This window comes from Mytilus trossulus, chromosome 8 (assembly GCF_036588685.1).
Source record: "Mytilus trossulus isolate FHL-02 chromosome 8, PNRI_Mtr1.1.1.hap1, whole genome shotgun sequence".
NCBI lineage: Eukaryota > Metazoa > Mollusca > Bivalvia > Mytilida > Mytilidae > Mytilus > Mytilus trossulus.
This window is the reverse complement of record NC_086380.1, coordinates 43,606,326-43,619,205: the sequence shown is the minus strand read 5'-3', so window position 1 is coordinate 43,619,205 and position 12,880 is coordinate 43,606,326. Positions and strand designations below refer to the sequence as shown.

Sequence of the window (12,880 nt, the reverse complement as noted above, 5' to 3'; positions counted from 1 at the left end):
GCCAAGAAACCTTATGAAACATTTTAACAAAACCAAACGCTATCAATCAAACATGCCAAAGGAACAAGTTATAACCAGTTGCCGTATTCCCGACTTGGTACAATCAATATCCGAAGGAAATGGTGAGTTGAATCTGGTTTTATAGCTAGCTAAACGTCCAACTTTTATAACATATGTTTATAGTTCGATACGATACCCATACGAATCGCTGTCTTGGGATTTCACAACCAAGTTTCCAAAACCTTTTTTTTTTGTATTCTCCGAATTCGATCACTTCTCTATTCTATAAAACAAATCTAAACTGTTCACTCATAAGGGCAGATAATATGTGTAACGATCATGTATTTGATGTTTAAACAATCTGTTGTATAGAACAAGGGATCAGTAATGAATGTCTGTTCGAACTGTACTCTCCTAGTATTCTCCGATGGTGATTTGACCACTACTCTATTCTATAGTATGTTATATGTGTAACAGTCATCTATTTCATGTTTAAACAATCTGTTGTCTAGAAAAAGGAATCAGTACTGAATGTCTGTTCGAACTGTACACTTTTCTCGCATTCTCCGATGATGATTTGACCACTACTCTATTCTATAGTATGTACAATGTAATATGTGTGACGGTCATGTATGTCATGTTTAAACAATCTGTTGTTTTGAACAAGGGATTAAGACTGAATGTTTGTTCGAACTGTGTACACTCTCCTAGTGAACAGTTCTTGTTTAATGTTATGGCTCATTGTTTCATCTTATTTTGGTAAAGTAAATCGGCAACTATATCGTACAGCTTTTTTGATATATATAGTTGTTTTTTTATTTTACCCATAATGACTGTGATTTCTCTGTGCTATTCTAACAGATAATTGAAGAAATGGTTACAGTTTTAGCTGTGTTACCTACAGAAAACGAAGCTGAAATGGAAAATGTATTAGAGGCTTCGAACCAAATTTCTAAGGAAGCAGATGCCTTATCAGATAACGTTCAGGTAGAAAATTAATAGTTAGTATGAATTGTTGTACTGTTTATTAAGATCATAAAAAAAAAAAAATAGACGTCCTGAAATACCGAGAGTTACTTAAAAAAAGTGTAATAACTTTCCATAATATCCCAGTGAAATAAATAAAGAAAGGACATCTGCCACATAACTGACTTTTGTTGTATCCAAGCTTTAACCTGTAAGAAGGAGCCGGATGCATATAGTAATGGAATAGGGAATTTGTCAAAAAGACAATAACCCGACCATAGAGCAGGCAACAGCCAAAGGCCAAAATTAATGGGTCTTCAGTGTAGAAAGAAACTCCCGCACCCAGAGGTGTCCTTCACCTGGCCCTAAACAAATATCTTTACTAGTTCAGTGATAATGGACGTCATACTAAACTCCAAATTATACACAAGAAACTAAAATTAAAAATCATATAAGACTTACAAAGGCCAGAGGCTCCTGACTTGGGACAGGCGTAAAAAAGCGGCGGATTAAAACATGTTTTTGAGATCTCAACCCTCCTCCTTACCACTTGCCAATATAGACAAACAATACGCACAGTGAAAGTCAGTATAAGAGAAGTCCAAGTCTGATGTCAGAATAGGAAACAAAAGAAAACAAACAAAATGACAATAATACAGAAATAACAACAGACTAGCAGTTACTGACATGCCAGCTCCAGACCACAATTTAACTGATTGAAAGATTATGTCTTCATCATATGAGTATCAGGCACTATCCTTCCTGTTAAGGGTTTAGTATTGAATCATCTTTAAATATATGAGAAAAAATAACATGTGTCATGCCAACAACTTGTTTTAGAATAAATGTGTTTAATTCCAATGCAAAGACCCTATAAGTAAATCAAAGTTAAAGCCAAAATATGCAATCTTTAATGCCCTGATAACAGTATCGTAACTATATCCCTTCATAATAAAATGTTTAACGTTTTTCTTAGCTTTTTGGGTGAGAATATTACCATAAAAAATGGAGGTGAAATATCTGAACGTTTATGATGGTAGCATCATGAAAGCAGCCATTTCAATATACCATTATTAAATTATTAATGCTGCTTCCAACCAAGGCTAAATTTCAATTAAATTAAGAACAACATAATGGAAAATTTAAACTAACTATGAAATGAACAACAAGATTAACGTTACGTTAAATTTTATCGATATTTTAATAAAATTTAACGGAACGTTAGTGCTATCGACAAGTTGAACGACCGGCCGCTGGCGTTATATAAAAAAGACGATATGGTATGATTGCCAATGAGACAACTATACCCACAAAAAGACCAAAATGACACAAACAGTAACAACTAAAGATCACTGTACTGCCTTCAACAATTATTATCAAGATGTGCTCGATGACGTTGCTTGAGAATGAGTAAAAATAAATAGTGTTCCTCCCTTTATTTTTACCTATTTGAAATAAAAAGTCCTTGGTAAATGATATAAGAATTAGTTATTTTAAAACTTACCCAAGAATGGAAACAAAGAAATATTTTCTTAAAACAATGTAATATAGAAAAACTAACCCAAGAATTAAAACATTGAAAAACATTCAACTCATAACTATAAAATACATGAAAATTGAAAATCATTACATTTTCACGATGCAAGTTTTTGATTATTTTAATTTTCTTACAGGATGCACTATTAAATGTTATGGACAAGATATCTGATCAGATATCACATACAGATGTCAATAAAAGTGAACCGGGTAAAGTAGAAAATATGGTCAAGTGAGTATAACATAACAGTGAACCGGGGAAAGTAGAAAATATGGTCAAGTGAGTATAACATAACAGTGAATCGAGGAAAGTAGAAAATATGGTCAATTGAGTATAACATTAAAGTGAATCGAGGAAAGGAGAAAATGTGGTCAAATGAGTATAACATTAAAGTAAACCGGAGAAAGTGGAAAATACGGTCAAGTGAGTATAACATTAAAGTGAATCGAGGAAAGTAGAAAATATGGTCAATTGAGTATAACATTAAAGTGAATCGAGGAAAGGAGAAAATGTGGTCAAATGAGTATAACATTAAAGTAAACCGGAGAAAGTGGAAAATATGGTCAAGTGAGTATAACATAACAGTGAACCGGGGAAAGTAGAAAATATGGTCAAGTGAGTATAACATAACAGTGAACCGGGGAAAGTAGAAAATATGGTCAATTGAGTATAACATTAAAGTGAATCGAGGAAAGGAGAAAATGTGGTCAAATGAGTATAACATTAAAGTAAACCGGAGAAAGTGGAAAATATGGTCAAGTGAGTATAACATAACAGTGAACCGGGGAAAGTAGAAAATATGGTCAAGTGAGTATAACATAACAGTGAATCGAGGAAAGTAGAAAATATGGTCAATTGAGTATAACATTAAAGTGAATCGAGGAAATGCGAAAATGTGGTCAAATGATATAACATCAAGGTAAACCGGAGAAAGTGGAAAATATGGTCAAATGCGTATAACATTAAAGTTAACCGGAGAAAGTAGAAAATATGGTCAAGTGAGTATAACGTTAAAATAAATCGAGGAAAGTAAAAATATGATCAAGTAAGTATAACATTTAAATGAACCAGGGAAAGGGGAAAATATGGTCAAGTGGGTATAACATTAAAGTGAACCGGGGAAAGTGGAAAATATGGTCAAGTGAGTATAAAATGAAAGTGAACCAGGGAAACAGAAAATATGGTCAAGTGAGTATAACATAAAAGTGAACCGGGGAAAGTAGAAAATATGGTCAAGTGAGTATTACATTTAAATGAACAGGGGAAAATGAAAAATATGGTCAAGTAAGTATAACATTGAAGTGATCCGGGGAAAGTGGAAAACATGGTCAAGTGAGTATAACATTAAAGTGAACCGGGGAAAGTAAAAAATACGGTCATGTAAGTATAACATTAAAGTAAATCGGGGAAAGTGGAAAATATGGTCAAGTGAGTATAAAATGAAAGTGAACCAGGGAAAGTAGAAAATATGGTCAAGTGAGTATAACATTAAAGTGAACCGGAGAAAGTGGAAAATATGGTCAAGTGAGTATAACATAAAAGTGAATCGGGGAAAGTAGAAATTATGGTCAAGTGAGTATAACATTTAAATGAACAGGGGAAAATGGAAAATATGGTCAAGTAAGTATAACATGTAAGTGAACCGGGGAAAGTGGAAAACATGGTCAAGTGAGTATAACATAACAGTGAACCGGGGAAAGTAAAAAATACGGTCATGTAAGTATAACATTAAAGTAAATAGGGGAAAGTGGAAAATATGGTCAAGTGAGTATAACATTAAAGTGAATCGAGGAAAGTAGAAAATATGGTCAATTGAGTATAACATTAAAGTGAATCGAGGAAAGGACAAAATATGGTCAAATGAGTATAACATTAAAGTAAACCGGAGAAAGTAGAAAATATGGTCAAGTGAATATAACGTTAAAATGAATCGATGAAAGTAAAAATATGATCAAGTAAGTATAACATTTAAATGAACCAGGGAAAGGGGAAAATATGGTCAAGTGGGTATAACATTAAAATGAACCGGGGAAAGTGGAAAATATGGTCAAGTGAGTATAAAATGAAAGTGAACCAGGGAAACAGAAAATATGGTCAAGTGAGTATAACATTAAAGTGAACCGGAGAAAGTGGATAATATGGTCAAGTGAGTATAACATAAAAGTGAATCGGGGAAAGTGGATAATATGGTCAAGTGAGTATAACATAACAGTGAATCGAGGAAAGTAGAAAATATGGTCAATTGAGTATAACATTAAAGTGAATCGAGGAAATTCGAAAATGTGGTCAAATGATATAACATCAAGGTAAACCGGAGAAAGTGGAAAATATGGTCAAGTGAGTATAACATTAAAGTGAATCGGGGAAAGTAGAAAATATGGTCAATTGAGTATAACATTAAAGTGAATCGAGGAAAGGACAAAATATGGTCAAATGCGTATAACATTAAAGTTAACCGGAGAAAGTAGAAAATATGGTCAAGTGAGTATAACGTTAAAATAAATCGAGGAAAGTAAAAATATGATCAAGTAAGTATAACATTTAAATGAACCAGGGAAAGGGGAAAATATGGTCAAGTGGGTATAACATTAAAGTGAACCGGGGAAAGTGGAAAATATGGTCAAGTGAGTATAAAATGAAAGTGAACCAGGGAAACAGAAAATATGGTCAAGTGAGTATAACATAAAAGTGAATCGGGGAAAGTAGAAAATATGGTCAAGTGAGTATTACATTTAAATGAACAGGGGAAAATGAAAAATATGGTCAAGTAAGTATAACATTGAAGTGATCCGGGGAAAGTGGAAAACATGGTCAAGTGAGTATAACATTAAAGTGAACCGGGGAAAGTAAAAAATACGGTCATGTAAGTATAACATTAAAGTAAATCGGGGAAAGTGGAAAATATGGTCAAGTGAGTATAAAATGAAAGTGAACCAGGGAAAGTAGAAAATATGGTCAAGTGAGTATAACATTAAAGTGAACCGGAGAAAGTGGAAAATATGGTCAAGTGAGTATAACATAAAAGTGAATCGGGGAAAGTAGAAATTATGGTCAAGTGAGTATAACATTTAAATGAACAGGGGAAAATGTAAAATATGGTCAAGTAAGTATAACATTGAAGTGAACCGGGGAAAGTGGAAAACATGGTCAAGTGAGTATAACATAACAGTGAACCGGGGAAAGTAAAAAATACGGTCATGTAAGTATAACATTAAAGTAAATCGGGGAAAGTGGAAAATATGGTCAAGTGAGTATAACATTAAAGTAATTCGAGGAAAGTAGAAAATATGGTCAATTGAGTATAACATTAAAGTGAATCGAGGAAAGGACAAAATATGGTCAAATGAGTATAACATTAAAGTAAACCGGAGAAAGTAGAAAATATGGTCAAGTGAATATAACGTTAAAATGATTCGATGAAAGTAAAAATATGATCAAGTAAGTATAACATTTAAATGAACCAGGGAAAGGGGAAAATATGGTCAAGTGGGTATAACATTAAAGTGAACCGGGGAAAGTGGAAAATATGGTCAAGTGAGTATAAAATGAAAGTGAACCAGGGAAACAGAAAATATGGTCAAGTGAGTATAACATTAAAGTGAACCGGAGAAAGTGGATAATATGGTCAAGTGAGTATAACATAAAAGTGAATCGGGGAAAGTGGATAATATGGTCAAGTGAGTATAACATAAAAGTGAATCGGGGAAAATGGAAAATATGGTCAAGTAAGTATAACATTGAAGTGAACCGGGGAAAGTGGAAAACATGGTCAAGTGAGTATAACATTAAAGTGAACCGGGGAAAGTAAAAAATACGGTCATGTAAGTATAACATTAAAGTAAATCGGGGAAAGTGGAAAATATGGTCAAGTGAGTATTAAATGTAAGTGAACCAGGGAAAGTAGTAAATATGGTCAAGTGAGTATAACATTAAAGTGAACCGGAGAAAGTGGAAAATATGGTCAAGTAAGTATTACATTTAAATGAACAGGGGAAAATGAAAAATATGGTCAAGTAAGTATAACATTGAAGTGATCCGGGGAAAGTGGAAAACATGGTCAAGTGAGTATAACATTAAAGTGAACCGGGGAAAGTAAAAAATACGGTCATGTAAGTATAACATTAAAGTAAATCGGGGAAAGTGGAAAATATGGTCAAGTGAGTATAAAATGAAAGTGAACCAGGGAAAGTAGAAAATATGGTCAAGTGAGTATAACATTAAAGTGAACCGGAGAAAGTGGAAAATATGGTCAAGTGAGTATAACATAAAAGTGAATCGGGGAAAGTAGAAATTATGGTCAAGTGAGTATAACATTTAAATGAACAGGGGAAAATGAAAAATATGGTCAAGTAAGTATAACATTGAAGTGATCCGGGGAAAGTGGAAAACATGGTCAAGTGAGTATAACATTAAAGTGAACCGGGGAAAGTAAAAAATACGGTCATGTAAGTATAACATTAAAGTAAATCGGGGAAAGTGGAAAATATGGTCAAGTGAGTATAAAATGAAAGTGAACCAGGGAAAGTAGAAAATATGGTCAAGTGAGTATAACATTAAAGTGAACCGGAGAAAGTGGAAAATATGGTCAAATGAGTATAACATAAAAGTGAATCGGGGAAAGTAGAAATTATGGTCAAGTGAGTATAACATTTAAATGAACAGGGGAAAATGTAAAATATGGTCAAGTAAGTATAACATTGAAGTGAACCGGGGAAAGTGGAAAACATGGTCAAGTGAGTATAACATAACAGTGAACCGGGGAAAGTAAAAAATACGGTCATGTAAGTATAACATTAAAGTAAATCGGGGAAAGTGGAAAATATGGTCAAGTGAGTATAACATTAAAGTAATTCGAGGAAAGTAGAAAATATGGTCAAATGAGTATAACATTAAAGTAAACCGGAGAAAGTAGAAAATATGGTCAAGTGAATATAACGTTAAAATGATTCGATGAAAGTAAAAATATGATCAAGTAAGTATAACATTTAAATGAACCAGGGAAAGGGGAAAATATGGTCAAGTGGGTATAACATTAAAGTGAACCGGGGAAAGTGGAAAATATGGTCAAGTGAGTATAAAATGAAAGTGAACCAGGGAAACAGAAAATATGGTCAAGTGAGTATAACATTAAAGTGAACCGGAGAAAGTGGATAATATGGTCAAGTGAGTATAACATAAAAGTGAATCGGGGAAAGTGGATAATATGGTCAAGTGAGTATAACATAAAAGTGAATCGGGGAAAATGGAAAATATGGTCAAGTAAGTATAACATTGAAGTGAACCGGGGAAAGTGGAAAACATGGTCAAGTGAGTATAACATTAAAGTGAACCGGGGAAAGTAAAAAATACGGTCATGTAAGTATAACATTAAAGTAAATCGGGGAAAGTGGAAAATATGGTCAAGTGAGTATTAAATGTAAGTGAACCAGGGAAAGTAGTAAATATGGTCAAGTGAGTATAACATTAAAGTGAACCGGAGAAAGTGGAAAATATGGTCAAGTAAGTATAACATTAAAGTGAACCGGAGAAAGTGGAAAATATGGTCAAGTGAGTATAACATAAAAGTGAATCGGGGAAAGTGGATAATATGGTCAAGTGAGTATAACATAAAAGTGAATCGGGGAAAGTAGAAGATATGGTCAGGTGAGTATAACATTTAAATGGACAGGGGGGGGGGGGGGGAATGGTCAAGTAAGTAAAATATTAAAGTGAACTGGGGAAAGTGGAAAACATGTTCAAGTGAGTATAACATTAAAGTGAACCAGGGAAAGTAAAAATATGGTCATGTGAATATAACATTAAAGTGAACCGGGGACAGTAGAGAATATGGTCAAGTGAGTAATACATTAAAGTGAACCTGGGAAAGTCGAAAATATGGTCAAGTGAGTATAACATTAAAGTGAACCGGAGAAAGTAGAAAATATGGTCAAGTAAGTAAACCATTTAAGTGAACTGGGAAAATTAGAAAATATGGTCAAGTAAGTATAACATTAAAGTGAACCGGGGAAAGTAGAAAATATGGTCAAGTGAGTATAACATTAAAGTGAACCGGGGAAAGTAGAAAATATGGTCAAGTGAGTATACCATTAAAGTTAATAAGGGAAAGTAGAAAATATGGTCAATAGAGTATATCATTAAAGTGAACCGGGGAAAGTAGAAAAAATGGTTAAGTGAGTATAACATTAAAGTTAACCGGGGAAAGTAGAAAATATGATCAAGTGAGTATAGCATTAAAGTGAACCCGGGACAGTAGAAAATGATGTCGAGTGAGTATAGCATTATAGTTAACCGGGGAAAGTAGAAAATATGGTCAAGTGAGTATAACATTAAAAACCTGATTAAAAAAATCATGTATACTTATTGTTCAAATAACTTTGACACAGGGTTGACATTTTTGTAGATGTCTATATTTATAAAGAAGAGAAAATTCATAATCTTGAAGATAAGTATGCACAATATGAATATCTATTAGAAATTATTATAAATTAAGGAATGTGTCTCCCTCATGCAAAGCTCTGATACCTTTCATGGATTTGGCTATAATTTTTGGACCTTTTAGATTATAGCTCTTCATCTTTTATATAAGCTTTGGATTTCAAATATTTTGGCCACGAGCATCACTGAAGAGACATGTATTTTTGAAATGCGCATCTGGTGCAAAAAAATTGGTACTATTAATTTTATTACTACCACTAGGTCGATGCCTCTGCTGGTGGACTTTAAGTCCACGAGAGTATCACCAGCCCAGTAGCCAGTACTTTGGTACTGGCATGAAAATACGGATTTTTTGTGTTATTAAAATTTGCTGTTACAAAATATTAGAAATTATTATGAATTAAGGAATATTTCTCCCTTATGCAAAGCTCTGATTCCTTTCACAGATTTGGCTATACTTTTTGGACCTTTTGGATTATAGCTCTTCATCTTTTATATAAGCTTTGGATTTCAAATATTTTGGCCACGAGCATCATTGAAGAGACTTGTATTGTCGAAATGCGCATCTGGTGCAAGAAAATTGGTACCGTTAATTTTATTACAAGATTTATTTTCGCAGTATTAAGGAATGTTTGCTTTCAATTCTTTTTCCAAAAAACGAAATACGAAAACCATTTGGACTATAAAGGGAACTCTGCTACAGGTATTGTGACGTCACATTCTCAATTATATGGTAAACATGATACGTTTACAGAGATATCCGGGCTTTTAAGAAGATCATTGTTCTGCACTGTCGGACATTTCTTTTGTTTTAAACCAGAGATGTGTTAGCTACTGCCTAGTGTATTGATCGAAAAGAAGAGTGACACTTGTATATATATATCAATCTTTTAGTGTCTGGTTATTTATTTTATTAATAGGACAGAAACTAGAGGTAGAATACTTAATTTTTGTGGGTCTCGGTCATTCTTTTATTTGTCTTTATTAATATTACTTGTACTGTTAAGTCAATTTCTTGAGATATGCTTTTGAAGTGACTCTGTGGTTATGTAAAACATCATACTTTGAACGACAAAATTATTTCATTTACTAATATTACTTTTACTTATGGATCTTGACATACTATGTATGACAAAACTATTTTATTCAATAAAACTACTTTTTCTGTTAAGTCTGTTTTTAGCTCACCTGGCCCGAAGGGCCAAGTGAGCTTTTCCCATCACTTTGCGTCCGGCGTCCGTCGTCGTCCGTCGTCCGTCGTCCGTCGTCGTTAACTTTTACAAAAATCTTCTCCTCTGAAACTACTGGGCCAAATTGAACCAAACTTGGCCACAATCATCATTGGGGTATTTAGTTTAAAAAATGTGTGGAGTGACCCGGTCAACCAACCAAGATGGCCGCCACGGCTAAAAATAGAACATAGGGGTAAAATGCAGTTTTTGGCTTATAACTCAAAAACCAAAGCATTTAGAGGAAATCCGACATGGGGTAAAAATGTTTATCAGGTCAAGATCTATCTGCCCTGAAATTTTCAGACGAATCAGACAATCCGTTGTTGGGTTGCTGCCCCTGAATTTGTAATTTTGAGGAAATTTGGCTGTTTTTGGTTATTATCTTGAATATTATTATAGATACAGATAAACTGTAAACAGCAATTATGTTCAGTAAAGTAAGATTTACAAATAAGTCAACATGACCGAAATGGTCAGTTGATCCCTTTAGGAGTTATTGCCCTTTATAGTCAATTTTGAACCATTTTTCGTAAATCTTAGTTATCTTTTACAAAAATCTTCTCCTCTGAAACTACTTGGCCAAATTAATCCAATCTTGGCCACAATCATCTTTGGGGTATCTAGTTTTAAAAATGTGTGGCGTGACCCGGTCAACCAACCAAAATGGCCGCCACGGCTAAAAATAGAACATAGGGGTAAAATGCAGTTTTTGGCTTATAACTCAAAAACCAAAGCATTTAGTGGAAATCTGACATGGTGTAAAAATGTTTATCAGGTCAAGATCTATCTGCCCTGAAATTTTCAGACGAATCGGACAACCCGTTGTTGGGTTGCTGCCCCTGAATTAGTAATTTTGAGGAAATTTTGCTGTTTTTGGTTATTATCTTGAATATTATTATAGATAGAGATAAACTGTAAACAGCAATTATGTTCAGCAAAGTAAGATTTACAAATAAGTCAACATGACCGAAATGGTCTGTTGCCCCCTTTAGGAGTTATTGCCCTTTATAGTCAATTTTGAACCATTTTTCGTAAATCTTAGTTATCTTTTACAAAAATCTTCTCCTCTGCAACTACTTGGCCAAATTAATCCAAACTTGGCCACAATCATCTTTTGGGTATCTAGTTTATAAATGTGTGGCGTCACCCGGTTTACATTCACCACCCACAATACGAATACTTACTTAGCTGTTATGTCACAACCTGGATCTCAACGTTAGGATGTAATGAATATGTTAGATGCTGCAAGTAAATCGAACCTGCGACCTGATAGAATCTTTTCAGATCTGTGACAGGACAATCTATCGAAACAGAACTGACAAACAGTCCAATAACAATACAATTTAACTGAACTTCAATTATCACGTATCTAATTATATGCTTAAAAAGAGACCAAAATGACATAAAACTTACCAACTGTAGGTCACTGAACATTATTCAACTATATAAGCAAAATCAATACATATGTATATCATGTATATTTTAGTAAATTTCTATAACGTTTTAAATACCATTGCTGATAGACTTAGTTTCAGAAGTCTTTCAGTCGAATGTTGTTCATTAAAATTCCGGTTGAGGTTTTTCTGTCCTTTTTGATAAATAGAACACGTCTTTGTATTTTCAGGTCACTTTTTGATTCGAGTTCCAATCTTTTGGATTTAAATCATGTACCTGAACGTCATACTGTAAAAGAAAAGGTTATAGTGGAGGATAAATCTGAAACTGGAACTGAAAATGTCAAACATGTAGAAGAAACAGAACCTGAACAAGAAGTTCCATATGAAAGCCCAGAAGAACAACACGAAACACAAGTTCAAGAAACAGAGGCAGAAATCAAGGCGAGAGAAAAAAAGGTAAACCATCATTTATAAAAAATCGATACATTACAATACTAACATAAATCAGATTATAGAGAAGTATGGAAACTTTTTTAAGAATTTGCCAAAAAAACGAAACTGATTGTTTTCTACAGATTTTTATACAGTTGACCATATAAGTTATTAAAGGTACCTGGTTAATGATTTGATACGCCAGACACACGTTTTATATACACAAGACTCATCAGTGACGCTTAGATAAAAAAAGATATTCAGAATTTTTTTAAAGAAATTAAAAGCGGTGTATTGTAGAAGATTTAACAAATGGGAAATACAAAAATAGTTAAAACAACTGTTTCTATGTTTCTAATTTTCTTACTGCTTATCCGTTATGACTACAATGACAGTTTAAGGAATATAACAGGAATTATAAGAATTTATTTTATTACAGAAAATATTTTTCTATTAAAATAAATGTTTATGACTGGCATGTAAAAATGAAGTAAGAAGTCGGTTTTGTATGTTTTTGACCCGTGGGTCTTGTTATTTATATCTCAACGACACATTTATACTCATTTAGATTATTTTTCTGAGAAACAACTGTTTAAAAACAATCAAGCCATTCAAGAGACATGGTGATATTTTTCTCAAACCGTTCAAAAAATGTGAAAATAGAACAAAAGTTTGAGAAAAATACCTGGCTTTTGACTGAGAATGATTTTTGTCACAAAATGTAGGACCCAGGTTTTCTTAGGTTTTATTCCCAATTATGCATACTCTCATTTTTTTTTTATACGAAATTGAAATGGTCACCCTTGCGAAGCACCTTGAATCATCCTATTTTTATGGTTGGGTTCAATCTTTAGTTCTGTGCTCTTTTTTGTGAACTGCTG

At 33.4% G+C, this 12,880-nt stretch overlaps 1 protein-coding gene across 1 annotated transcript in view; it reads left to right on the top strand.

Annotated features, from left to right (window-relative positions):
- Positions 1-12,880, top strand: part of LOC134680983 (polycystin family receptor for egg jelly-like) — a 93,190-nt gene that overhangs the window by 21,024 nt on the left and 59,286 nt on the right. The window contains exons 12-14 of the mRNA XM_063540309.1: positions 862-987; positions 2,640-2,734; positions 11,795-12,023. Of these exons, the coding sequence (XP_063396379.1) occupies positions 862-987; positions 2,640-2,734; positions 11,795-12,023 (450 nt within the window). The remainder of the gene's footprint in view (positions 1-861; positions 988-2,639; positions 2,735-11,794; positions 12,024-12,880) is intronic.